Consider the following 27,500-nt stretch of genomic DNA (forward strand, 5'->3'; position numbering starts at 1 on the left):
AAAGGTCTTTTGTCATTTAGACCCCACTTTTTTGTAATTTTGTAACTTAGTAATTTTCATTACTCATTCTTATTTTTTCATATTTGAGATAATGTTGTGGTTGTATGTTTCTAACTTTCACATTATGTCCTGTATCATTTAGTACATGTTTTATCTGTGTATGTATGTATTTGTTTGTGATTTGGTTGCTTGGAGAGTCAGTACACAGTTAATCTCAAAGAAACATTAAGGGAACGGTGATTTGTTTTTGCAAAATTTGGACAAAATATATTGGTGTTTTTCTTTTTTTTTAAATAAGGATTGTTTGGGAATAGTTTATCCCATAGAAAATTGAGGCAATGATGGCTTTATGGTAGATATGAATATTCTTCTGTCAGTATATATGCAGCTTTGTGCATTTGGAAGTGATGTTGGAGCCATTAAAGACAAACATATACTAAACAAAATGTTGACGCATTAGTTTTCTTGCTTGAATTACATTAATTTACATGTTATGTTAAGAGAAGTGGAAACATTGTATTTCTTAAGAGATGTTTGATATGTTAAATATAGTTTCAGTTAACCCCACTCCCCTTTGCTATATATCAAGAGCATAAAACAATTTATTCCGAAAGGGAAAAGGGTGTTTAGTTTGATGTGTAATCAGTCCAATGAAATTATACGAAAAGGGTGTCCATAGAGCAGTTCAGCTGCAACCTTTAGAGGGAGCTAAAGAGTTACTATGCAAAGACCAGCTCTAGAACATCCATCTCTTATGAGCCTCCAAAAGTAATTTCCACAATTTCTATACCTAATTACACCTGGATGTCTTCCTGTATACATGCAGTGGCAAAAGCACTCGGAGTATCAGGTCCTGAAAATGTTAAAATCAGTCCTCCTTATTCCACAAATAGTTTTTGTATTCTTGAAATTAATTATCTATGTCCATTTATCTGGAGAGAAGAAAAGAAAGTCTCTATATTCTGAGAATATACAGTGGCTGAATGATTCATTGAAGAACTCGATCAGGTTTCATCTATATCTAAAAATCAAAAAGACCAGAACAGGTCAATTTGTAAAGGAGCTCAATGTCCTTATAAAGAACATTATTACAAACAATATAATATGGTATATCCACTTATCCCATAGCAGACATACTGATTAATTAACTCTGTGTGTGACAGTTATTGGTTTAACACCAGAGGTTGCGTTAACTGAATATTCATTGACAGATGTTTTTTTTTTTAAATAATTACAGAAAAATCAGAAGTCCATCTGTCATTTATTAAATGGCTTGTTTTTCAAATATATCCACAAGGTAGGCGTTTTGACGGACAACGAAAAAGTGTAATGCAACCTCTGTTTGACACAGTCTATGGTAAGTGGCTAAGTACAGTCAGCAATAGATTAGTGACTTTAATGGACACCAAAATGCCACGTCATCCTAAGGACATGAAAAACATTTTCCATGGGCGCTCCGACCTTCTGGATGATGCTGTGGAGTGCCAAGAGAAGGACTGCAAGTCCAACCTGGTCACATTCTTCAAAGGTCTTAGGGAAAAAATCAGTCCAATGAAATTATACGAAAAGGGTGTCCATAGAGCAGTTCAGCTGCAACCTTTAGAGGGAGCTAAAGAGTTACTTGGAAGAGGGAGCTGAGGTTGTTGGAGAGACAAACAAAGCAGGGCACTTGTGTGAAACAAACTCCAGCCACCACCTCCCAGACCAAAGGCACAAGCCTAATCAGTGTCACAAATTAAAAGTGACATTTCCTGTTTCCTTTTAATTCCCTGTTAGACTTCATATGCATTTCCACCTCAGATTATACACTGCAAAAATTAAAATCGACAAGTGTTATTAATCTTATATTAGGATGAAAAAAGCATGTTGCGGACTGTATAAAAGGGTGCTAAGCAACCTGTCTCCCCAGAGAGTTACCTCTCAACAACTCAGCATAAAAAATGGCAATATCTTTACACTGTATGGAGGGAAATTGTCAAACATCCCATGACCAGTAGACATCTTGGGAGTCAACGGTGCAAACCAAACCACGTTTTCAAATTGGTTGCAACTAATTGGGTCGAAGTACCTGATTAACTTCACCGTGATAAGGTCAAAAGTAAGGTATTTATAAGGGGTGAAATTAAGGGGTTTGTTTCTTAGTGAGTTGACTGGCAGAGTATTCTAGGATCCTTGTCTACGATTGAGGTGTGAGGTGATGGCTCTGTCTATACGGAGTGAATTCTATTCTACGATACGGATGATATCTCTGGATCATCCGGAAGGACAACATACTCTACGACTGCACTGTCTGAGCACTACTCTGATCCAGTTTGGTTGATTTGTAAAAACACATTTATAATGCAGATTGAAAACAGTGTCTTTAGAATATCCTGAAGTGATGCTGCTTTTGCGTGAGAGTATATTCAGGGCGTCATTTTCGGCAATTTTTTTAATAATCATAATGACGAATACTATCTATCCTCTTGTGATTTTAGTGATCAATAAAGCATATCATACTAAAGATGACATCTCACTTCATGAGTCATACCTCATAATGCATGGTTATTGGAAATGCACAGTTGGCTCATATACAATACAGTCATTCGAAAAAGAAAGTAGACTACACCCTCTTAACATTGTGAGGAAACACAAGAAATCTGGTGTCATTTTACTTCTAGGGAGCTCTGCAATGACCAAAAATGTGTTTTGCCGTTTTGGACGTGCGGTAATGCACATAACTTTTTACCTGTATGCCCAATCTTCAAAAATTAGGATAGAGGGGAAATTGACAATTTATGTCCAATAGCTGCCCAGCAGGGAGGAGATAAACCTTGTTAGAGAAAATGCTAACTGCTGAAGGTTATGTTCATAGTCTATTACTATAATAACTGACCCAATGTTTGAGTTTCCCTCATGTCAAGGTTAACAAACAGGTTTTTATCAACACTTGCTCACTGGAATACTCTCCTGTAGAGTTATACTGAAGTTTTGGAGTGTGGATTCTTGCAGGCATGTGGTGATAAGAGCTGGGGAGATTGGTGTCTCCACCCAGCCACTCCACCTGGTATGGTTGTTGCAGGAGACTGTTAAGACGATGGGAGAAACCTTGGGTATGAAACTACACTGCAAAATCAAACCTTCAGCACTGATCTAGAAAATACAATTTTACACAAAGGCTATTCAATGACATTTATGGTCTCTCCTCCAACTCACTGCACAGCCTAAAGCACTGGCGGACGCACACAGCATCTAAAGGACTGGCATGCACATCTCACTTCTGTCAGATGGTCCTCAAGTTAGAGCCTGAGAACCTCAAGAATACTTCTGTGATTCGTTATGCAAGACAGTGGATGGCCGTAATGTGTAACCCTGACCTTAACCTGTGACCCTGAGGTCACACAGGAGGACTCTGTGGAAGTCCAGTCTGGATGCTAGCCATGACTCAGAAGACAGTGCTGAGGGACGAGAGACTGATGAGGTAGAACTAGTGCGGGAAGATGGTCAGGGTCCAGGAGGATGAGCCTACTGCTGCAGGGGGTACAGGGATGCTACACTGAACTCACATCTCACTCCTATTAGACTGGAGATGAAATGCTTCTAGATGCAACCATGTTGACTGAAACTCCTTCATGTTTTGGAAGAAGAGTTGAAGTGTGGGTTTTCATGTTTCAGTAAACAGTCCTGGCAATAGTTTCTGTGTGTGATCCCCACACAGACTCACCAGCAGGTGGAAACACAACTGCAATTTGTTACAAAATGTACTATATGAACACATTTTTGATCATTTTCAGATTGCTGATTGGATCTGTTGTAGCCTACCTGTGTTGAAGTATGACTACTGGGCAAAAGTTTGTGATCATTAATGTATGTAAATGGTGTTTCCTTATTAAGGTTCCCTAAACAATTAATGATATTCTGACGAGACTTCCTTCAACTGTGTGTTACAGTAATATACTAGTGCAGGGGCAGAGCGTGTGGCATGGTCGTGGTACCGTGCCTCGTTTGTGATGAGGACAGACCCATTTTTTTCTGTATTTTTTTGTAACACATTCTTCATTAGGTGTATTTTATCTTCCACTGACGATGCATTTGCACCACACCCCCTGTCATGGCATGGAGGCATGGGTATTTCTTATGGCTCCTGCATTGACTCCTGTCCTACACGATGCCTGTAAAAGCGTTTCAGGACCCTGGCCAGCCGCCAAAATCTTGCATCGAACATGCGTATTTGCTGACAAATTCAGCAGTGGAGCTCGTGTATAGCCTGCCCTAGGCTATCCTCAAGACAGTGTTCTGGCAGCAGCTGATCAACACAAATATCGTTATGTAGACTCACTGTGTAATGACTGCAGCAAGTTAAATTAGGCCAACAGAGTGCGACTAACAAGATTAAGAATATACCCCCACTCCTTCCCAGCAGGACGCGCTGTTGTCTTCAATTCTCTTACACCCCTCAGGTGGGAGACACGTCTTCACTGAGGAAGTCTCTTCGCTTACTGCAGTTCCTGGTAGTGCGTTGTGTTGTATTTATCTGTTCAGGTGATATTTTTAGTCGCGTTACCTCCGATTTGACTGTTAATGGGTCAAGGGAGGTTAGAGTGAAAGATGACCAAGCCAAAGGAGAAAAGCCGAGAAAAAATAAGTGTGGCCAGTGAGGTTAGTAACGTTTGTTTTTATCAGGTCATGACCGATGAATGAACAGAGTGAGCATGCTGCAGTGTTTTGAATTCTGACTTGACTGAACGGTAGTTCTGATCTCAGACAGTCAGTCGTAGTCTTTTCATTGTAAATATCTGATTAGAGTGTTGTAAATTATTGATCTCCACTGCCAACATGTACTGACGTATCCTATAATTAACCAGACACTGAAATGAAGTAGGCTATGCATCATTTCTGCTTTTGTGCATCGTAGATCGATCGAGTAGAAGAGCGCAAGTCGCGATGCAACGGCCTACTTGAGAGAGCCGAGTTCAGACGCAGAAAAGAGGAGCTCTCCGATGAGGACAGGTACATGTGATGGTGTTCTGAGCAGCACATAGGTCAAAATGAAATGTCCCATGCGTTTGGGCCAACTCTAAAGCCTTGAATGTCTTTCTGCCCCGGACAGTAAACTTTTGGAGGATGAGATGACACTTATGACAGAAAGAATACAGAAATATGGTAAGAGCCGTTCCAGTAGGCTACTTATCAAGTTTGCAAGATTAAATAAAATAGCAAACAAAAAGCTCATAAATCATTAATAGTTCAAAACTGCACCCAAGTCGCATAACCCACCTTCACCCATGTCTGTCTCAGATCGCGAACTGGAGATCCTGAGGGGAGAGAACAGGAGGAACATGATGCTCTCTGTCGCTCTGCTGGCCATCAGCGCACTGTTCTACTACACCTTCATCTACTGAGAGAAACATCCAAACATTCTACTGCACCTTCATCTACTAAGGGAAACATCCAAACACGATGCTCTCTACACTTCCATCTTCTGAGGGAAAACATCCAAACATTTTATGCACCTTCTTCTACTGAGGGAAAACATCCAACCATTCTACTACACTTTTATCTACTGAGGAAAAACATCTGTTTAACAACTACTTGTATAATTGCCAACTTCTCTCAGCCTTACAGAGCAATTGTCTCCATCTCCTGAATGCCATTTCATATGACCACTCAGAGGACTTCAGAAGACCTCCCATCCATTTGGACAAACTCCATTCTCTTTAGTTTTTTTCCTCAGAAGCGTTCGTCCATTCACCCACTCTGACATTTCTGACTCCCACTGACCATAGACTAGTCTGAACAGACAATGAGTTCTGATTCCTCTGCCAAAGACCAGAAGAGAACTTGACAGTAGCACATACCTTTTTGTGGCCTATGGTATGGTATTCCCATACCCAGTCATTTGTGCCAAAATATAGATTCTATTTTCCCAGAAATATGGCTGAAAATGGTTTGCCAGAAATATCAAAAATCCTCTAATACTTAAATTTGGGCTTACACAGTGACTGAACTGTATAACATTCAGTTCTCCAGAATACAGAAATATTTTGCACATTTTACTTTTTGAAAGCATGCAGCCACTACAGACATCATCTGCCTTCATCGCCTCCGCAGCTTTTAATTTCATTTGGGATCAGACGAGGATTAGATATGTGAGCGTGTCCATTTTTGTACTGACTGTGTTGTACTGAATGTATTATGAGTCTTGTTGTATAATTTACTGAAATATCCAAATGTTTCCTATGGGTACATACATAAATGGGATAGGTCAAATTTTACGAGACATATACCACAACAAAAGGAGACTTTTTGCATGTTTATTTTCCATTGGACTTGGGCATCAAGTCCTTAACTACATCCTGTTCTGGAATGGAATCGCTCCACTCAGCATAAACAGACTCTCATGAGGGAAATAAAAACAGGGAAAAGTTTAACAAAATCAATCTCCTTTTCTTTTATCCTCAATAATTACCTCTATTATAATTATTACCTTTATAATTCCCATTAACCGGATTAAAAACAAAATGGCCGGTGTGATGCAGCTGAAGGAGAGTAACACCAGATGAACTTGTGTGAAAATGAGATTAAAGGCCATAGGAGCACAGGGGAGAAGACACCTCAGACACACCTCACTGCACAGACAGCAGAGAGAGAGAGAGAGAGAGAGAGACCACTTCACGCAGACAGCACAGAGAGAGAGAGACCACTTCACGCAGACAGCACAGAGAGAGAGAGAGAGAGAGAGACCACTTCACGCAGACAGCACAGAGAGAGAGAGACCTCACTGTACGCAGACAAGGCAGAGAGGGAGAGAGAGACACCTCACTGCACACATACTGAGTAGAGAGAGACACACCTCACTGCACACATACTGAGTAGAGAGAGACACACCTCACTGCATGCAGACAGGGCAGAGAGAGATATACCTCACTGCATGCAGACAGGGCAGAGACCTCACTGCAAACAGACAGCGTAGAGACATAATGAAGACAGACACCTCACTGCACGCAGACAGACTACTGTCTATTCCAAGAGGGCGCCATTAACAGAACAGACTCGTGCATGTTAAGTAGGTAGACAAGCACATGTACATGTCCAAACTAGCTCTATAACACGAAACAGAGTCAACAACAATAAAATGTCTTCGTAAGCTCTTCCTAGAACAGTCTCTCCATGCTCCCTTGCACACACAAAGAAATGAAGTCGAGCTTCGTGAATGGCAGATGTGTGCTGACTGACACTAAAGCACCAGGCTACAGGGCCAGGGTAACACATCTGACAAAGCTGGACTGACAAGCACACAAACAAACAAACATACACACACACACACACACACACAGAGACAGACAGTCACACAGAGAGACACAAACACACACACACACATACATACAAATGAATACAAAGTTTCTGTCTAACATGGTGGGCTACAAGCAAAGGCAGCATGCATCACTAAAAGGGTAACTCCTTTTTTCAGTTTAAATGATGTTTAAAGATCTCTGCACACTGCACTCTACACACTGCATGTATATGTTTACTGGTGTGTGTGTGTGTGTGTGTGTGTTTGGATGGAAATCAGACAAGTGTTTTGTTGCTGTGTTTTCAGTGCTGGTAATGTTGATGGATGAACTCCAGCAGATGTTCTTTGGAGAGCTTCTCAGGGTCGACCCGTGTCTGGGAATCATGAACTTTGACCCCTTCCTCCCATGCCCAGAAGATTCTCTCCTTATGGCAGACACTGAAAGCGACACAGAGACAAACACTTATACACGGAGAACAAAAGAGCCCTGTGGTGAAAAGACATTCTGTGCACATGCTGTAAACTAAGGCAGTTTTAGGTTCCGATGAGAAACTAATAATGTTTCAGTTGCAGATCAAATTATAGCTGAGGTAGATTTCTGTATGCGGTGTGCAGCTGTAACAACAGGTTTGTTTATCTTGGTAAGATGACACATCTGGCTACTCCCTCCTGTCTGTTCATGTTTGTGAGGTCTGACTCCAGTAGAATGCAGGGTAAAGACCGGGCTATTTGGACAGGTGAGAGGTGATTAAAGGTGAGGCCGTACTGGAAAGGGGCGACTGAGTCGCCTGGCAGGTCAAAGGTCGAGTGGTGGGTCGTTTTGTTGTAGAAATACTTCCTCTTTGAGCTTTTACTGTAGGCCATTGTCCAGGGGTCTACAGTAGAAAGAAACAAGGGGAAATGGGAGGCAAGGAAGATATTACAAAACATATATTATATTGTATATACAATATTATAAATGCACACAATGCATATGCATGTTAATATTCCTTGCTCCTTGTTCAACACACACACACACACACACACCGTTTACAGTCTTGATTATGTGGAGGCCGCTGGGCAGAAAGTGGCGGTCATCTCGACCCGTGTAGGACAGACGGGGCATCCCTCCAGAGCCTTTTGTAATCTTCATCTCCAACCTAAGGAGGAGGAGGAGGAGGCAGGATTAAAACTCACACACAGATACACACCGAGAGTTTCAGACACTTGGGCTCAAAAATGCTGGTCCATTAAAGATGCAATGGAGTTTTTGAAAAAAAAAAAAAAAAAAAATATATATATCCAAAAATGAATTGCAACAGAATGTGAAGAAGCAACCAGCCTATGCACTGTGTCATCCACATATCCACTGAAGTTATCAGGCAAATCAGCTAGTGTCTGTCTTGTAATACCATGTTGTTCGACCTGTGGGTGATGTATTAAATACAATGTAGGTCAACGGAAGAGTGCCGTGTGGTTACGTTCAAGGGATCCAAAGGATTTCACAAAGCTCCTTTAATGTATAATCACAGTACTAGAGGTGTTGAAATTAATCAAATAATCGATGCATCGGGATGTGGACATGGACGATGCTGTATCGATGCAGTGGCCGACCATAATCGATTATCTGTCTGTCAGATTGTCTGCTGTGTTCAGACTTTGTTAAATAAAAAAGATTGTTTATACCTTACTACTTGTATTTTTGGATGTAATATTGTGATAAGTAATATTGAAAAATGTATTATATTAAAATATACAGTATCTTAATGCATTCGGTCAAGTCAAATATCCTATATTAGCCTAGAAATCTAGACGCGCCCCGTGCCCAGCGGCCTCCACATAATCAAGACTGTAAACGGTGTGTGTGTGTGTGTGTGGGCTGTGTGGGTGTGTGTGTGTGTGGGCTAGTCTAGCAACTCTCCGTTGGCTTGTGAGCTCCAGAAATCGAAACTTAACCAGGACATTGAAATCGTGTATAGAGTCGTTTGGTGGGCTTAACATAATGATTGACGGCAGAGTTGCAACGGTTTGGCTTGAATTCCCTGCTACTTGAAAACAAATATCCTATTGCGTGCAGAGGGAATTTGAAAGACAACTGATTATCCCGCCCCTCGGACTGAGCACTGCGAACGGTGAGTGCCCAGACCCTACATTTTAATGTGGGTCTGGCTCGCCAGGCTAATCCTATATGGCTTTAATAGAAAAGTGCATTTGATGCATCGTGATGCATCGAGATATCGAATCGAATCGCTGACATGATAATCGTAATCGAAACGAATCGATCAGGGAAGATTCACAACTCTACATAGAACCTTTTCTGTACCATTCATCTGCTACATCTTTTCACCTGACATATGTTTAGGATTCTAACCAGACCTCACTCCAATCCAATCACATCACTCCAGAGAAAACACATTGCAGAATTGCCTGTAATGTATATGGTGGAATGTTTTCTGATCCTAGGGCTTTTAACGGAATGTGGAGCCATCAGATTGGTTGTGTCTGATGCCACACCTCCAGCAAATCAATTACATTCCAACCAACACTTTCAGTCTCTCTGATGGTGCCCTTTCTGATTCTCGGTTCGGCTGGTGCACCACTCAATATCAGAGATCAAGCAATTACCTGACAAAGATCTTGTCCATCTCCTCCAGCCTGTACACCTCCTTCACCCTGACAGGAGAGATATTGAGTGAGAAAATAAAGATGGTGAGAAATTCTGAGACAGAGAGAGAGATAGAGGGATAGAGAGAGAGCTAGAGGCTAGAGAGATAGATAGATATAGATAGATAGATAGATAGATAGGTAGATAGATAGATACTTTATTGATCCCCAGGGAGAGAGAGCTAGAGAGAGATAGACAGAGAGAGAGTATGAGCTAGAGAGATAGACAGAGAGAGAGAGAGAGAGAGAGAGAGAGAGAGAGAGAGAGAGAGAAGAGAGAAAGAAAAAAAATGAATGAAAGAAAGCCAAGCCAAGAGTGGAAGTGGCATACCGGATTGGGTTCATGTCAGGTCTGCTAGGTTTAGACACCGCCTTCACAAACTTCTCAACCATCTGGATCCTGACAGCCCACAGTGATCCAGACAGACAGACAGACAGACAGACAGACACACACAGAGTTATCCTTCTGTATGTACAAATATAACTAACAACACCTGAAAATACAGACAATATAGTTAGTGACACATACTTAGATGCTGTACTAATATACTGTGCTGAAGATCTCAGATGTGCTATACATCATCATGTAGCAGATAATATACAACACAGCCACAACAGCTGATCACTTCAAATGTAATGACAGCAGTGGCAGCCACGTGTGAGATGTGGTGAGGGTGCAGAGGTCATATTCACCGCTGGTTGAAGTGTTGCACTCTCACGTCCGTCCCGTTTAACACCAACGCGTCCAGAACATGGACCGCATTTATTCTCCGTTGGGCCTTTCCCTACGAGCACACGCACACAGACAGAGACAGAGACAGAGACAGAGACACACACACACACACACACACACACACACACACACACACACTAGGTTGTAACCATGCCAGTTCTCCTACCTCGCTTTCTTCTGATCCCCCTGCTGTCAATTTCCCAGAATGCCTGTCTATCTGTCCATCACTACTGTGTGCATGCACAGGGCTTCATACAGCCATCTCTGTCCTCTCGTCTCATCACCAACCCTTTGACGAGCAATAATGTCATCAGAATGTTTAGGTTCCGTTTCAATATGCAATAATGAACTCAGGTGACTTTTGAATGGAAGTTATGTACACTCTAGATCTATAGGTTATTCTGGAATGATTTGATAAATAAGTACATAAAAATACATATAAAAACACTTCACTCATCAAAGGGTTAATCTTTCTCCTGACTAGGGCTATGCAATTAATTGAAATCAAATTTCAATGACTTCCAATGATTATGAAAATATAATTGAGATACAATTATTTTGCCATATTCTGTTTTGCAACTACATCTATGTTATCGTTTTGTCTTGAATTCTAGCTCTTTCACACGCCTTTCAGTTCCATTTTTTGAAAGTTTTATATTGACCAAAATAATTGTGATACTGATTTTTGCCTTGTTCAAGCAGCCTTCCTCCTGATAACCCTCCTCTTCCTCTTCCTCCTTCTCGATTGACCTGACCCTCTCTACCTCTCTCCTCTGGGTCTCACCTCCCCCTTGAGCTCCTGGACAATCTCCACGCTCAGCAGCGTGTCCCTGGGCAGCTCCAGCTTGTTGACCGTCTCCAGCTTCTTCCAGCGCAGGGGCATCCGCCCGTCACAGGTGTAGATCTGGGACCTCTGCACAGTGTGGAGTGGGTGGAGAGATGAGAGGAGAGGAAAGGTGGAGCAGAGAAGAGAGATGGAGAGAGAGAGAAGAGAGGGAGAAGAGAAAAGAGAGACGACAGGAGGGACGGGTGGAGGGAGGAGAAGAAAGGAAGAGTAGAAAAGAGAGGTGGAGAGAGAGGAGAGAGAAAGGGAGAGTAGAGAAGAGAGATGGAGAGAGAGGAGAGAGAAAGGGAGAGTAGAGAAGAGAGATAGAGAGAGAGGAGAGAGAAAGGGAGAGTAGAGAAGAGAGGTGGAGAGAGAAGAGAGGGAAAGGGAGAGTAGAGAAGAGAGATGGAGAGAGAGGAGAGAGAAAGGGAGAGTAGAGAAGAGAGGTGGAGAGAGAGGAGAGAGAAAGGGAGAGTAGAGAAGAGAGGTGGAGAGAGAGAAGAGAGGGAAAGGGAGAGTAGAGAAGAGAGAAAGGGAGAGTAGAGAAGAGAGGTGGAGAGAGAGAAGAGAGGTGGAGAGAGAGAAGAGAGGGAGAAGAAAAAAGAGAGATGGAGAGAGGGAAGAGAGAGAAAAGGAGAGTAGAGAAGAGAGAGAAGAGAGAGAAAAGGAGACATGATGTATAATATAAGACTAAAGACATAAAGGGCTATCTTACATTATTCTCTGGAGTTTTGTTTAATGACCTCATAGCGATCAAAACTCCAAAACATTATGTTTTGTGTAATGAGCTGTGAGGTAGATGTGTGATATCACTGGGCGACACCGTGAGGATCATAAACAATGTCTGTGTAATGTCTGTGTAATGTCTGTGTAATGAACAACTAGTATGGGGGCTTGGTGTTCCCAAACAAAGCAAAATACAATCTACTGCTCTCTGTGTACCCAAACTATCTATTGCCTCCCCAGCTGCACAATTTGAGGCAATACCAGATAGTTGATTCCCTTTAAGATAGGCGTGCTTCAGACTTGGCTTGCCTGAATTGATAATACGTAAGTACATGCCTCGTCTCAGGTATCATGACCACTAGGCTCGAATCTTGACCCTAGAGGGCTCTGGACAGCCATGGTCAATTCTGCCACATTTAAAAATAAATAAATAAATAAAATGAAAACAGCTGTTGCTCTTACCCCAAGCGATAGCAGAAACAACTGCTCTCCTCCCCCCACGATGCACCTGTGGTCGAGCACATGCTGCACCTTATCCAGTGTGGTGGCGGTCAGGGGCGTTGGCTTCAGGCTCAGCCAGTCTATGTCTGAACCCTACACCAATGGCAAACTCACATTTCACACACTCAAGGCAATTTTACCACATTCTAAAATACAGCACATACTGTGTCTATTCTCAGCCCACTCTGCCTAACATTGACATAGTACAAGTAGATCTATTCAACCATATTGTTTGCACAAAATGTTACACCCCCACATCTAGCCGGACTCCGTACCTTCATTAGTTCATAGAATTTGCTTTTAGCATCTGATGGTCCAGGAGCCACCCTGGCTTTATCAGGGATCTGGAATCAAAACAAGAATCACTTATTTTACTAAACTATACTAACAGTCATTACAGACAACAACACACATCGGTAGACAGTTATACACTAATAAATGCAGCTACAGACCTCTGTGGGTGATTACAGGAAGAAATATACGATGGTGTTACTAACCCCCCATGCTTTGAAGCACTCTTTACGGATGTCAGCCTGACGAGGCTCTGACAGAGTACTGAGAGAGAGAGAGAGCGAGAGAGAGAGAGCAATCCATCAGGAACATAGTTCAACATGTTTACACTGATATTAAACAGGAAATCTTTAACAGAAACACACACACACACACACCTCTTAAGGTGCATGAATAAGTACCCACAAACAATCAAACTCCAAGTGAACAAAAATACGTACTGTATGATACAAAAGACACACAGAGAGAACCCAGAAAGAACCTTTGTGTAACAAAGCAACTCACTTGTCCAATACGAAGGCGTGGATTTTAGCCAGGGCTTTGACCTGCACTGCACAATGGCTGGAAGAGCATAAAAATATAAGTTACATTATTTAGAACGATAGCCAGATATATAGACAGATAGATTATTTATCCCGAGGGAAATATTTTTGCATTTTTTTTTTAACTTAAGTATGTATGGGAAAAACACTGCTTGACTGAATGCATGTGCATAGGTGTGTTTACTGTTAGGTATAAGTATATATAATGTTTTGACCCATGAGGGAAATTTGGTCTCTGCATTTATCCCAATCCGTGAATTAGTGAAACACACCCAGCACACAGTGAACACACAGTGAGGTGAAGCACACACTAATCCTGGCGCAGTGAGCTGTAACAACAGCGGCGCTCGGAGAGCAGTGAGGGGTTAGGTGCCTTGCTCAAGGGCACTTCAGCCGCTTCCTACTGGTTCCAAGTCTGAAGTGCTAACCATTAGGCCACGGCTGCCCGTTACCGGTTGTTGTGTTTGTAGGTATGTCTGTGTGTATCTCACTTCTCGTTGGAGTGGATCATGTGGTGGAGGAAGTCCGTGTCCGATCTGATGATGTCCAGCGGAACGACCTCGTTGACGTCCAAGTCTTTGTGTCGCAGCTGGTTCAGCTTGATGTTTACGGTGAACAGGTATTCCCGCACCGCGTCCGAACCCGGCTTCAGGCCTTGACATACAATATACCTGCAGTACAACACACACACACACACACACACACACACACACACACACACACACAATTATCTATGGGTAAAACCAAGTTACTGCACTGTTGTGGCAGGATTATTCCTTTATTTCCCTACTGATCTTGAACTCTAGCAGCTAGTTCTCCAAACATTCCTCAAGCCTCGTCCTCGACTAAAATCTGTGTCCATGGAAACTCTCCTAGAACTTTTCTTTTAGTCTAAGACTAGGCTTAATCCATGCAGGGGACACTGAAGGTAGAGGTCTCATGGCTCTCACCTCTCGGAGTTGGCAGGACGGCTGGTGACGGGCTTGAAGAGGGAGACCCTGTCGAAGCAGAGGTACAGCAGGTAGATCAGCCCCACACTGAAGGGCGTGAACAGGTCGAAGGTCTTACACACAAAATGGCCACCTGGAGGGGGACAGTGAAGGACCATCATATATTAAAGAACTTGATTAAAATGATTCCATTCTGTACGATATGGAAATGGATGCACATACAGTACACAAAGAATCACAAACACACACACACACACACACAGATAATATCCAAGCGCGTTACACAGGAACCCATCTGCTTTCCTTCTTAGAGGGAGGGCTGTTAAACAGGCGACACCAACTGAGCAATTAGCCACAAAATCACCCTGAGGTGCACTTCAAAGAAATGGCGGCAGGGAACATCACCAGCCAATGGCTTTCTAAAATTAAGCACATCACGCCATCACATGCTGCACACAAACACACACACATGCACACACACATGCATGCACACAACACACACACACACACACACACACACACAACAAACACCAGTGTTTCCTCTGCATTTATTTCAGCATGGCGGCCCGCCACGGTTTAATTAATACCCCCACAGTATCAGAATCAGGGCAGACGCACAATGTAGTTGCAGTTGCTTTTTAAATAATCCTGCCAACGTATCCTCCCCTGCTGGCTGCCGCTCACATTGCAATTTAACAACAAGTAGCCTAAAACTAGTCAGAGGTTATGATGGCCCGTCCAGTTTCACTTCACATATTATATATTGTATTGATGTAGCCTATTTAAAGCATTAACTTTCTTCTCAGTGTTTCCTCTTCATTTAGCGGTGCCACTGCTTCAGAATTAGGGGAGACGCAAAATATTGTCTGGAAGCATAGTAGGCTAAATGCCCTCCGCTGGCTGCTGAAAATTGCAGTCTAACAAAAAACAGCAATGCTAATCCGAGGTACCTGTCTAGTTTTATTCCATAAATATATTGTTTTTATAGACTTCAGTGGCATGTGCAATCAAGAGCTTCCATGTGCTACGCATGTTTGTCAACATCGCAAAAAACTAAAATTTTCGCACAACTTGGTGGAAAGGTGTCGCACAGGCTAAGGAAAACCCATTCATTTCTGAAGCTGATCGTATTGAAAGTACATGTATAGTACCATATAGCTCGCTCGTAACAACAGCAAAAATGAAACTGGAGAGTGGATGTCTCCGCGAAGACATCGCTGTTACATTAGATGCGCACTCAATCTTGAATCGACGCAGTAAAAAAGCAACGACTGGTAGGAACGAATTTAAATGGCAAAACTTGGCCAAAAACTTTTTGTATGCACTCGTGGTGATGGCCTAGTAAGCCTAATGTGAATCGTGGACTATAAAGTTAATGAGATTTGCACCAAATAAAGGCAGTGTTGTGGGTTGTGTTTCTACAACACTGGTTCAAAACTTAATTTCTGTCATAATCGTCATAAGCTTACGCTAAGCGTTTCTCCATTGTCAACGTGAACTACCGGTAGCCCATGTTCAAGCGTTCAAGTCAAGTGACATGTGGTTTAATGCATTGTTAACGTGACGCTGCCGCCACTGTTAAAAAAAAATCTGAAACACTGAACACACACACACACACACGCACACGCACACACGCCACACACACACACACACACACCCACGCGCACACACACACGCACTGAGTCCCAAAAACTGTTAAAAAAAAATCTGAAACACTGAACACACACACACACACACGCACACGCACACACGCGCACACACACACACACACACACACACACACCCACGCGCACACACACACGCACTGAGTCCCAAGTGCGGGCACACAGAGACCCACACACCCACTCACCTGTCCTGACCACGGACAGTGCCGTGAGGAACTGACAGAGCAGGAGCTGCTTGCTGAGTATCTCCTGGATATTCTCCTGGCCCTCCACAGAGAAGCCCTGTGATGGGGGCAACACACACCACACACATCAGACAGCCCCCCCACAGCCCCAGCCTCGGCCGCTGGTACGGGCACCTCTCAAGCACAAGCAGCTGGCCTTGCATCACTCCCCGTGTTACTCTCAAAAGAGAAGGACAGAAGAATGACTGAGGAATCTTACTCCATCTGCCATGAGGAAGTGCATGCCGCGGCGTTCTGTGTTCTCCAGGACAAAGTTCCGGAACGCTGTGATGTTCTCTGGCCGCGTGATGTCACCATCACCATCCACGCCTCCCTCACCTGAAAGAGAAAGCGACTGGTGAGTGCAGCCAAGTGATGAGATATATAGAATGTAAAAAAATACAATGAAGCAGAAATAACATCACCAATGAGAAATGGTATAGCAGTGTATCCCATACATTGACTTATTTGTGGCAGCCCACCACAATAACATTGACCACCACACAATGATTTTCCATGTTGTACTATTTCAATTGGATGGAATTCTTTCATTGTAGAGCTATGTGCACCTTTGTAAAGCCTCTCCTTGTTTCTCTGTCTCTCAACGAACCTACATGCATGTTTAAAGACAACATTAACAATCCTGCAAACAATCCTGGTTAGCATCATAACCCCGCTGCGCTAATTTGTTAAAAACTTTTGCATTTAAGTTAATTCTGCAAACCTACCACCACAAATAGAATTCAAATCTGTGGGAAACGCTGTATAGTGCCACAAAGGTAAACATCAATTTTGAAGAAACTGGCAAACTGTCAAACTGAGAGTTTATTGACTGTATTTAAAATACTACTAATGACAGTTTTCCCAAGACCACCACTGACATGAGCATCCACTGCTTTTGACTGCAGATGGTAATCTATCATCTGACACCTTTATCTCTGTCTGACAAATATCTCTGCATTAACTCACTATTAGCCATCAACACCAGGTCATGTCCACCCCACTCTCACTCACTGGCCTCTAAGGCCTCTGCTCCAGGCCTTACCGTAGTAGGGCTCAAAGAGCTCGCTGGGTGCGGCGTAGAAGTCCTCCAGCTTGAAGTCGTTGGGTCCTTTGATGGTCATGCCGAAGCCTTTGGCGTGCCACTTCCTCCTCCAGAGGACGTACTCCGAGAAGCCGCCAGGGCCCGCACACACGTCGCCGAAATACAGCAGCTCGCCCTCCTTATCCCGCGTCAGGGGTTTCTGTGAGAGAGCCCAAACACATGACCGGTTAGGGGTTTATGAAGATGTGTCTTCTCATCACACACACACACTGTCACTCACTCACACACACTCACACACACACACACACACACACACACACACACACACACACACACACACACACACACGTAAGCACACTAAAAGTTCAAAGAATAGAAGCGTGAAGGCCTTGTCCTACCCCTTGTGAGTCTTTTGGGTTGGTGAACATGTAATCAAAGACATGGTCCATGTTTGCCATCTTCATTGCAGCTCTGAAAGAGCACGAGCAGAAGAACAATTGGCAAACAACTCAGATGTTAGCTGAAAAGAAATCTTAATTGTTAAGGTTTGCCATCACAAACTTTGAATGAAACTATAACTAAGCTACTACAACTAAGCTCACGGTCATACATGCTACTGTGTATAGAGTGAGAGAGGGGAGTGTGTGTGTATGTGTGTGTGTGTGTGTGTGTGTGTGTGTGTGTGTGCTCACTAACATATGCAGACCACAAGCCTGGTCACACATATTTGAATAGTCCTACATCAACAGTCGTGAACACCACAGTATAGCGGAGAAAGTGTGTGTGTGTGTGTGTGTGTGTGTGTGTGTGTGTGTGTGTGTGTGTGTGTGTGTGTGTGTGTGTGTGTGTGTGTGTGTGTGTCGTGTTCTGTATTACCTGTTAAGGAAGAAAGCCCCTCGTATAGTTTCATATGGATTGGAGCGGGTTCGTGCCCTCCTCATCTCTTCACCCTCTAAATCGTCAAAAACATTCTACAAACACACACATACAAGGACATTATCCACTTCCATTAACATCACGGTATAGGCACGCAATCATTTATAAACACACACACAATACTTGCCAACAGAAGCATACCAATCAAAACCACTACTTATCATACAAAAACAACTAGAGCATTTCTCATGGACATTTACAAACACACACACACACACACACACGTGGATTACATAATACACACAGTACACACCTTACAGCGGAGAAGAAGATGCAAAAGATTTTCAGAGCAGAACTCTGTCTCATCCTCAATCTTCAACTTCCTCTGAGAAATCACACAAACACATGTGATCTGTCAATTATAAGTAGTGTAGGGGCAGTTGTGGCCTACTGGTTAGGGCTTCGGGCTTGTAACCGAAGGGTTGCCGGTTTGATCCCCGACCAGTAGGCACAGCTAAAATTGCCCTTGAGCAAGGCACCTAACCCCTCACTGCAAGGCAGCTCACTGCTCTGGGTTAGTGTGTGCTTCACCTCACTGTGTGTTCACTAATTCACGGATGGGATAAATGCAGAGACCAAATTCCTTGTATACGCAGGTATATATGGCCTAGAAAACTGATTTACATTTACGTGTTGCACTTCATCTTCAATTCTATACATCATTGTTTTTTTACAGGTGGATAAGCTGATTCCTCCAGCTGTATCTGAATGCTTGTTTGTATGTACTGTATGTGGCACTGGCTCATAATGTATGTGAGTGTGGCGGTTTGCTGTCAGTTTACCTCCCCGATATGCATCCAATCCTTCAGCTCATCCGAGTCTGGGATCTCTGTGGAACATTCTGGAAACCATTCCACCGACTCTGTTGCGCTGGGCTGAAAGAGTGGCACACGAATGCAGTATATGAGAACAAGACACAGAGAGAAAGAAGACCAATGCAGCAATGAAAAACAGATAGATAGATAGATAGATAGATAGATAGATGCAAAAAGATTAGAGAGCCAATAGAAAAACAATAGAAAAAGTGTGTAAGACAAAATAGCAAAATGCTCTCAATAACATTGCATTAGCAGGACACGTTTGTAAAAGTACATCCCCAAACTGTAAACAGCGGGAAAGAAGAAGGAAACAGAGAGAGCGAGAGAGACTGATGTGTGTGAACAGAGAGAAAGACTGACTGTTGTGTGTGCTAAAGTGTAGAGAAAGAGGGTTCATGAACGCCTGTGGTGTGTAGGTGTGTGTGTGTGTGTGCATAAGAAGCGATGATTACATCCATCTTTGTCATTGTGCAGTGTACAAATACAATGAAATGCTTTTAACACTTAACGGGAGGTAAAACTGTGGTGTGTATTATTACTTTGTAAGAGAGAAAAAGACTGAAAGTGATTGAAAGGGACAATGGAATGGAAGAGCGTCCTGTACCGCTGGTTCGTCCCTCCAGTCCACGTTGAGCTCCCCCTGGAAGCCCTTCAGCATCAGGCCCAGACCCCTCCTGCCCCGCTGGGTAGACGCCTCCACAATGTCCTTCCGACCCTGGCCGAACTTACCCAGACCTTCGCCCTCACGAAAGCCCATTTTAGCCTAGGGATTGAAACAGAGGTTATAGTGTCAGTGTCACTGTAAATACATTTTCTACTGGTCCACTCCACACATTCTGTACCAAGCACATTTATACTTGTCTTGAATCTTGTCTCGGTTTTTAATAGCACCAAAAAGGGAACCAATTACATTGATCTACAGTATGCAGTTATGCACTGCATTGCTTGTCATCACACTTGGTCTGTGCGAGCATTTATGATATGTATGAAGAATGATTTACCATGAGCTTCTGTGAGACGCTGTTGTACATGGCGAACTTGCCAGCGGAGGATTCCTGACTGTCTGCCTGCTGGCTCTGGGAGGGCCTGGAGAAACTAGGCCTGGCCTCCTCAGCATCGCTCATAGAGTCACTCTGACTGGAGTCTATGCACAGATTCACACAACAGTGGACACACATTCAGCTGTTGATGCAGCCTCACATGCCATTATTACACATCAAACCCCAAAGCCCACAGGAACACATGCTCATGTGGAAGACAATAAGAGTTTCCCCAGGTAAATGTTGTGCTGATTTAGTCTAATTCATGGTCTGTCCCACCATCCTACCTTGGCTAGTGGTGTGTTGAGCCGACTCTTCATCAGAGCTAGCCTCATCCCGCCTTGGCTGCTTCTTTTTCTTAGGCTCCTCGGCCACGAATTTTCTTTTTAACATGGCTAAAAGGCCAGATTATTTCAATCAACATACTATTCAGATAGACCCAACATAATACATCAATATAATAATCAGTTCAGAGTTTGTTCGACTGGCAGAACTCACCCAACCAGACTTATGATTCATGATAAACATTTTAGGACACCCCTCCCGTGCTTAAGAACATAACCTTTAAACAGGTGAAATGATGGGGAACTTTGAGGTCTAACGTTACACTTTGCATGATTTACAGATTGGAGTCTCAATCAAGTGAGCAACATAACATTTATAGTACAGCTTTAGAGTTTGCAATATTGCAAATGGAGGTTTCAAGAACAATACAGGGACATGAACATACTTGGCTGAAGTTTATAGTGTCAGATAATTGTAGTACATTCCTGTCCTCTTCAACCGCCTATCCGAAAGAAATGCGCCAAAGAACAGTTTGCCAAAGATCGATGTCAATGACGAGTTTACAACAAGAGATATGAATACGAAACAAAACCTAATAAGCAACGCTGTTAGGTTTCGATTTCAAACCCAGCACAACTGGCCACAGCTAGCTAGCTTGCTTGCTAACTCGACTTGTTTACTTGTAACATGCAATCGTTCTCGTCACAGAAAAGCTCACTGACGAGTCTCTGGTCCTCAGGGATGTAGGAGGGTGAAAATGCTTCAATGCAATTTTGCTTTCAATGAAAACTATTCGCATAAAACCATTTTGCCCCTACTGTTTTGAATTTGGGATGCTGACCAGTGTTGACCCGCGTTGAATTTCAGAACTGTCGCAGTTAGGGTCCTTACGTTTTTGGCGACTCGATGTGACGTAATATATAGTAAGACCTTATATTGCCTGTTTAAAATAATGTGGCACTGGTACATTTACCCATGTGTAAACATGTTAACATGTAAGTTGAAAGTACCTTGTAAAGACATAATAATAATAATAATAATAATAATAATAATAATGTCACCATCATCATCATCATCTTCATCAGGAGGATATCTTATTGTAATTTTTTCAGTTTTTAAGGCCACATCTTACCTAAATAGTTAGTCCAAAATATTTTAATTGTTAGCCTCAGCTGGGACACACACACTAGGACACTTCATACACATAGGCCATGGCAAAACAAAAGTGTGTGTGCTTTAGCTTTTCTTTTAATTGGTATAAGCTTCATAGGCATATTAGCCTTGCATTTATGTTTGTGCATGTGTGCGTTTTAAGGCCACGCACACAAACATGTTGTCTGACCGTGTACTGGACATGCTGATAATTGTCCCTACTAATGAAGACGTTTGCTTTTAATGGGATGCCCCTGATTATATGCAGGGGTTTGGCAGTTTGGCAGCTTGGCACAAAACCACTTGTGCATATTGTAATGTGCATGGTCTTGAACCAATTATTTAAATGGATTTACGGCATGTAATTTATTTGAATCTAAGCACCAAACCAGTCTTCCAACTGGGCAGATCCTATTTGCGACCAGTAACGACACAGTTAATGTCTCACTAAGCAGCTTTAGGGTGACCAGAGATGGCGTAGGGCACTGATCTGATTCTCATGGGCATTTGTGTCATACTGATGCAATGGCCATGTCACATGGCTGGGAAAGGGTCTTGAATGATGCAGATCCTTGAGAAGTAGCCGACAGCACTTGAGGATATAGGGTCTTTTTTCCTCTTTCTTACACTGAGGGAATATCTTGGTTTAAATTAGGCACACAATGTTTGTGCTATGTAGCTGTGTACCAGTGGTCAATTGTCACTAGTGGGTAATAGAAAAATACCTTTTAAAACATCAAGTCTCTCACCCCCCCCACCCGTGTTGTGCAGTTAACGCATAATCTCATTCACCTCAGAAATCCACCTGACCTGTGCTCCTTCACGAAACCTTTCATGCAAAGTATATTCTGAATGGAATACTTTGCATTCAGAATATACTTTGAAAAGGAGCCTACAGATAACATCCCCTGCAGACCTACTTCCGAAAATATAGTCTGTTTACATTTTAAGATGTAAAATGAACTCCTTTACACAATAAACATTATCATGTATATAGGCCTACACATGTTATAAATGAACTCTTTTACACAATAAACATTATCATGTATATAGGGCTACACATGTTATAAATTAACTCTTTTACACAATAAACATGATCAAGTATATAGGCCTACACATGTTATAAAGATATACAACTTGCTTGACTATAATAACATAGAAAAAAATACCTATAGACCCTTTCAACAAGGTATACAAAAACAATGCTTGAACGTTCTATTTGGGCCCCAATCTACTTCCTCTGCATTAAGATAACATATGGAATGTTAAAAAGGAAGCCTTGTGGGGCCACCTATGATGCTGATAATGGAACTCTCTTGAAAGGGTCTATATTTTCGGGATGCAACGCTTGTGAAACTCTGGGCTGAGATACTAATGTTAAGAATATTGATTTGTCCAATTGTTTGTTTACTCAGTTTTTGTTGGTGGTTATAGCCTTTAGTGGCAGGAAAACAAAGATAATCATTATAACAAAAAATACTGAACAGTTTTCAAGTCTTTACGCCCTTTATAGTGTTCTATCTGAATGTGCCAGCTCATGCACAACACAAAATATAGCTTGTGCAGAAGTGATGCAACATAACAGATGCAGGTCATCTATTACCATTGGTAAGACACATACTTGGAAATATGACAATACCAGTCAACTAGGCAAATATCGACAAATACAGATAGGACGATATATTGATGTATCTCTACATTTACACTTCTTTCTTCCTATATTGCTTTCTTCTTTCATCACTCAAGTGGGATGGACTTTTTTCTTTTTTAAATGAGTGAAGATGGGGTTTCAGTGTTCTAAAACAATTTTTAGCAACAAACACAGCCAATTTGTTTATTGTTTGTTTGTTTGTTTGTTTGTTTGTTTCCTTTCTTTCTTTCTTTCTTTCTTTCTTTCTTTCTTTCTTTCTTTACTAGTTTCTTTCCTAATGTCTCTAGCCTACAGAGCTTTATAGATTTAATGACTATTAATTAGCTCAAATGAATGATGTAGGTACTGTTCAGCATACGGTCTTGGTAACTGTGCCTCTTGGACTTTTGCCCCGGGCTCCAGAGGGCAGGGGTATCTGTGGCCCACCTGTACAGACAGAACAAAAACAATCTCACAACATCCCTGTCTCTGTCCACCAGCCAGCGGTCAGAATAATCCTCTAACACACACACACGTACACAGAGATACACAAACTTGACCTCACATGTGACCGTTGCGCAATCCTCCCAGGCTTTATATATCACCTGTGGGGTGGAGACGGTGGAGAGGTGATCGGCAGATTGGACAAAGAAGGCAGTGTGCTCCAGGCCAGGTGTGGCGAGGGTGTGTGGGCGTCTATGGGGGTCTGTGTGGGTTGGTGCCCATCGCTGTGTGTATGACAGGAGACAGAGAGTGTCGCACACACACACACACACACACACACACACACACACACACACACACACACAAGAGGCAGCAGTGAAGGGCCTGTGTGAGGAGCTACAGGGAGAGAAAGAGGACATACAGAGCCAACAGGTGGGCTGAGGTCTGAGACTTCGGGGTGAGCAGTAAGAGAGCAGAGAGAGACTGCGCTCTCCAACATGTTCTTCAGAATCCCACTACTGACTCCTGGGTACATCAGATACCTACAGGTAAGTCCATCTCCACTATTGATTGATAAATGTTATAAATTAAATTTCATAATGATTCTGACTGTGAGTTGTACTGGACTGTGATCAACAGAGATTAAGATAGATATATAGATAGATACTTTATTGATCCCCAGGGGAAATTCAAGAATCTTTCCCACAATAGTTGGATAATATTATATTATTACAAAAACTTTTAAACTCTTCTATTGTGCACATGGCACCTTATGATTTTTCAAACGTCTAGACCATGTCAACACGTATGTATTCAATGCATTTAAGCATTACACCTTGAGGCTTTATGGCAGGTTAATACAATGACACCCTATGACACAGCAATTTCCAGTGTGTCTGAGTATCCTTTGAACTGTCTGTTATTCCATGAGGATTACTGAGGACATAATCTGTGTGTGTGTGTGTGGTTCTGAATGCAACTCGCAATGGCTTGGACATCTTTGGGGTCAAGTTACTGTCCTCTAATAGGATCAATGGTCAGTTGGCATGAGAGGCATGGAATCAAGCAAGTGTTTTTTTCTGGGACTTGCAGCAGCCGGTTTTAGCTACATGACCTCATTTATTGTTTTTAGGTGATGCGTGTCAACAGTAATCATCAAAGGGCTCTACAGGTGATAAATAAGCTGATTTAGTGAGGTAACTAGCGCTCTGGGAAATGCTGTTGGCAGAAACACCCGGGAGGTGGTAGATTCTGGGATTGCTTTGAAGGGATTTCCACTTAAGAGTCCTGTTTTGGACGCACCCAAACACTCTCTCTCACACACACACGTACGACAATAACACAGCCACACAATAACACAGGCTCTCAGAATAGCTTGAAACACAAACACACCCCTAATACCACACGGAAAAATTACTCTTGGATAATCATTCACAAGAAGTGTCCTGAGGTCTAAGAACAATGGTTTTTTTTGTTTTTTTTTTATTTCCCTGTAAAGAAGTGTTTTCATCATATCTTAAGTGGCAAACAATCAAGTGACACACAAACACAAGTAAAGAGTGAAAAAAAAAAACAAATCCTGTCTTAAAGATGATGTAGCAGCATGTCACATGGCTTCATTATGGACCCTTTCAAGAGAGTTCCATTATCAGCATCATAGTTGGCCCCACAAGACTTCCGTTTTAACATTCCATATGTTATCTTAATGCAGAGGAAGTAGATTGGGGCCCAAATACAACGTTCAAGCATTGTTGTTGTTTTTATTGATGAAAGGGTCTATAAGTTGTATCTTTCCTTTCTTCTCTGCCTTCCCAGACGCAGGCCACTCAGGTGGTGCTGCACAGCCGGGAGAGCCCCTACTCACCGCGACTGGCCATGTTCCTGGGGGTGATGGGCATCGGAGTGTCCGGCTATGCCTCGCGCCAGCTCACGCTTCACCACAAGCCCTGCTCCAGACTGCTCCGCTGACAGCCCCCCGAGATTCTGCCCGCCCCCTGCAAACAACAGCTCTCTACGAGGAAGCACTGGACTCTCTCTCTCTCTCTCTCTCTCTCTCTCTCTCTCTCTCTCTGCTAAAGTTCTTCGCCAGAGAAGAAGAATAGTCAATAGCCCCCCTCTTGCTCCCTCTCTCTGTCTCATATCACCAGGGGGGGTTGACAGAGTCTATTCTCAGTTTGCTGTGCTTAGCTCGTCTAGATGCTGAAGCAGAAGCGTGAGTTTGGCTAGACAAGTTGGGTTTCTTTAAAGTGACCTTAACACTACGCCCCCCAAAAAAAAAGTGCCCCTCCATTTCATAGTTTATCCACACATCCGAGTAAAACTTTAAGGTTTTCTCTTTATGTTGTATCTACCGCTGGGCACAGGGGAAGTTGTACGAAAGCAAGATGTTTAAGCTGATGCTGTTGGCCTTGCTCCGTGGATGGCCACTTCTCCTCCAGCTCAATCAGTCGCTCCCTGTCATGTTCCCATAACCTGTGCCTTGAGGAGCAGCTACCTGAAGTGGCAAAGGTCCTTGATTACTAACCACTCAGCTTCAACCCTCTCTGGTTGTAGGCTAAAATGCGCTTGCAAGCTTATGCTAGATTTCCAATACAGTTCCACAACAGAAGCTGACAAAACAAAGCTCCAAAGCTCTGAGTTTTTCCACTGAAGGCTTATTGAGGCCTGAGACCTTTGGCTGGGAGGATGTGGCATCGCTGCAAAGCCGCCTTGTGGTTCTGAGGGTGACCTGACGAGGCTGTCCATGGCCCAGTATGGTGCCAGCACTCGCGACTGTGATGCCAGGATACAGCTGGCATTTTTGGCGTGGCACCCCGGCGAGCCCTGGCAGATCTTGAGCCATGTAAACATAGAGCCATTGATGCCCATGTTTAAAAAGCTCGCTCTCCTGCTGATAAGCCAGAATGGCTATCCATGGCTCCGCGTCGAGCCAGGCAGGATTTTCCAGGTGCCATGGCACCCCCTGACGTCTTGTGTGGCACTCTGTGCCGAAGCTTGCCTACCGATTAGGGCGATAAACACAAAGCTCACAGGAGGACACTCTCCGAGAGATGCAGTCGGTGTTGATGAGGACATTTATTTAAGGACAGCTTTGACTCGTGTCAGTGTTCTGGTGCACCTGCACTTTCAGTTCAAATGGTCGCTTGGTAAATGGTAGACAGATGCTGTTTGAGAAGGTAATTTGTTCATAAAAAGACTCATAATGGCAGTGGGTAGGTCAAGCACAAGCGGGATGTTGTTGAAGTTGTATTTACCCAGTGTTGTTCGACACTTCCTCAGATGAGGGTACCTCCTTTGAGGATTCATGCGGAGTCTGGACCTGCAGTTTCGGAAGATGGCCCAAACAAGCCACCTTTCAGGCGCTGTCAGCTCTGTGTGTCTCTCAGGAAGTCTAGCTAAAGGGCTTTATCTTTATTTCAAGCTAACAAAAGCAGATGGACTGAAGACATCACATTGCGAAAGAAAAAGGCATAACTGAATAGGGAGTCTTAAATAGATATGTAGTTTTACTGTAAGATGTACTGTAAGTCTTTCAGTAAATTGCAGGTGTTTTTTTTAATGCAAACACTTGTTTAGGTTTGGTTTAAGGGTTTGAGGTTTGTTTGCTTTACTCTGCTCTTTATTGGAACAGATGTTATTATCACCTCTCTCAGTTATGCCCTTTTGAAACAATACAGTGTGTTTCCTTTATTAACATCACTTTTTAACAGCTTGATGGAGAGAAAGCACAGTTCTCAGGTACCATTTTTAAAGATTGCTCCACTGAAATCATATAGG

The 27,500-nt window shown here is 42.9% G+C and overlaps 2 protein-coding genes and 1 pseudogene across 4 annotated transcripts; 2 read left to right on the top strand and 1 right to left on the bottom strand.

The window, feature by feature from the left end:
• LOC125298844 overlaps nt 1-3,502 on the top strand; it is a 10,358-nt pseudogene extending 6,856 nt beyond the window's left edge.
• An 838-nt stretch (nt 3,503-4,340) lies between these two features.
• Nucleotides 4,341-6,415, top strand: ccdc167 (coiled-coil domain containing 167). The gene is made up of 4 exons (XM_048250744.1): nt 4,341-4,638; nt 4,895-4,989; nt 5,090-5,142; nt 5,278-6,415. Exons 1-4 carry the CDS (start codon nt 4,588-4,590, stop codon nt 5,379-5,381), a joined length of 303 nt encoding a protein of 100 aa, XP_048106701.1. The 5' UTR covers nt 4,341-4,587; the 3' UTR covers nt 5,382-6,415.
• A 357-nt stretch (nt 6,416-6,772) lies between these two features.
• On the bottom strand, nt 6,773-21,373 carry cmtr1 (cap methyltransferase 1). Of its 3 annotated transcripts, none has more exons than XM_048250746.1 (24): nt 21,316-21,373; nt 20,500-20,607; nt 20,174-20,316; nt 19,777-19,935; nt 19,137-19,229; nt 18,608-18,679; nt 18,295-18,389; nt 17,817-17,889; nt 17,419-17,617; nt 16,594-16,712; nt 16,335-16,431; nt 14,486-14,618; nt 14,027-14,206; nt 13,498-13,554; nt 13,200-13,257; nt 12,978-13,046; nt 12,664-12,795; nt 11,434-11,562; nt 10,610-10,701; nt 10,248-10,316; nt 9,878-9,925; nt 8,300-8,412; nt 8,040-8,148; nt 6,773-7,711 (listed from the first exon to the last, which is right to left on the bottom strand). In XM_048250746.1, the coding sequence occupies exons 2-24, from the start codon at nt 20,603-20,605 to the stop codon at nt 7,576-7,578; spliced, it is 2,481 nt and encodes an 826-aa protein (XP_048106703.1). In that variant the 5' UTR covers nt 20,606-20,607; nt 21,316-21,373; the 3' UTR covers nt 6,773-7,575. The 3 variants fall into 3 exon arrangements, with proteins under 3 accessions (XP_048106703.1, XP_048106702.1, XP_048106704.1); XM_048250745.1 differs by having other exon boundaries at nt 20,943-21,373; XM_048250747.1 differs by having other exon boundaries at nt 21,339-21,355.
• Nucleotides 21,374-27,500: the final 6,127 nt, after the last annotated feature.

This window comes from Alosa alosa, chromosome 8 (genome assembly GCF_017589495.1).
Source record: "Alosa alosa isolate M-15738 ecotype Scorff River chromosome 8, AALO_Geno_1.1, whole genome shotgun sequence".
NCBI lineage: Eukaryota > Metazoa > Chordata > Actinopteri > Clupeiformes > Clupeidae > Alosa > Alosa alosa.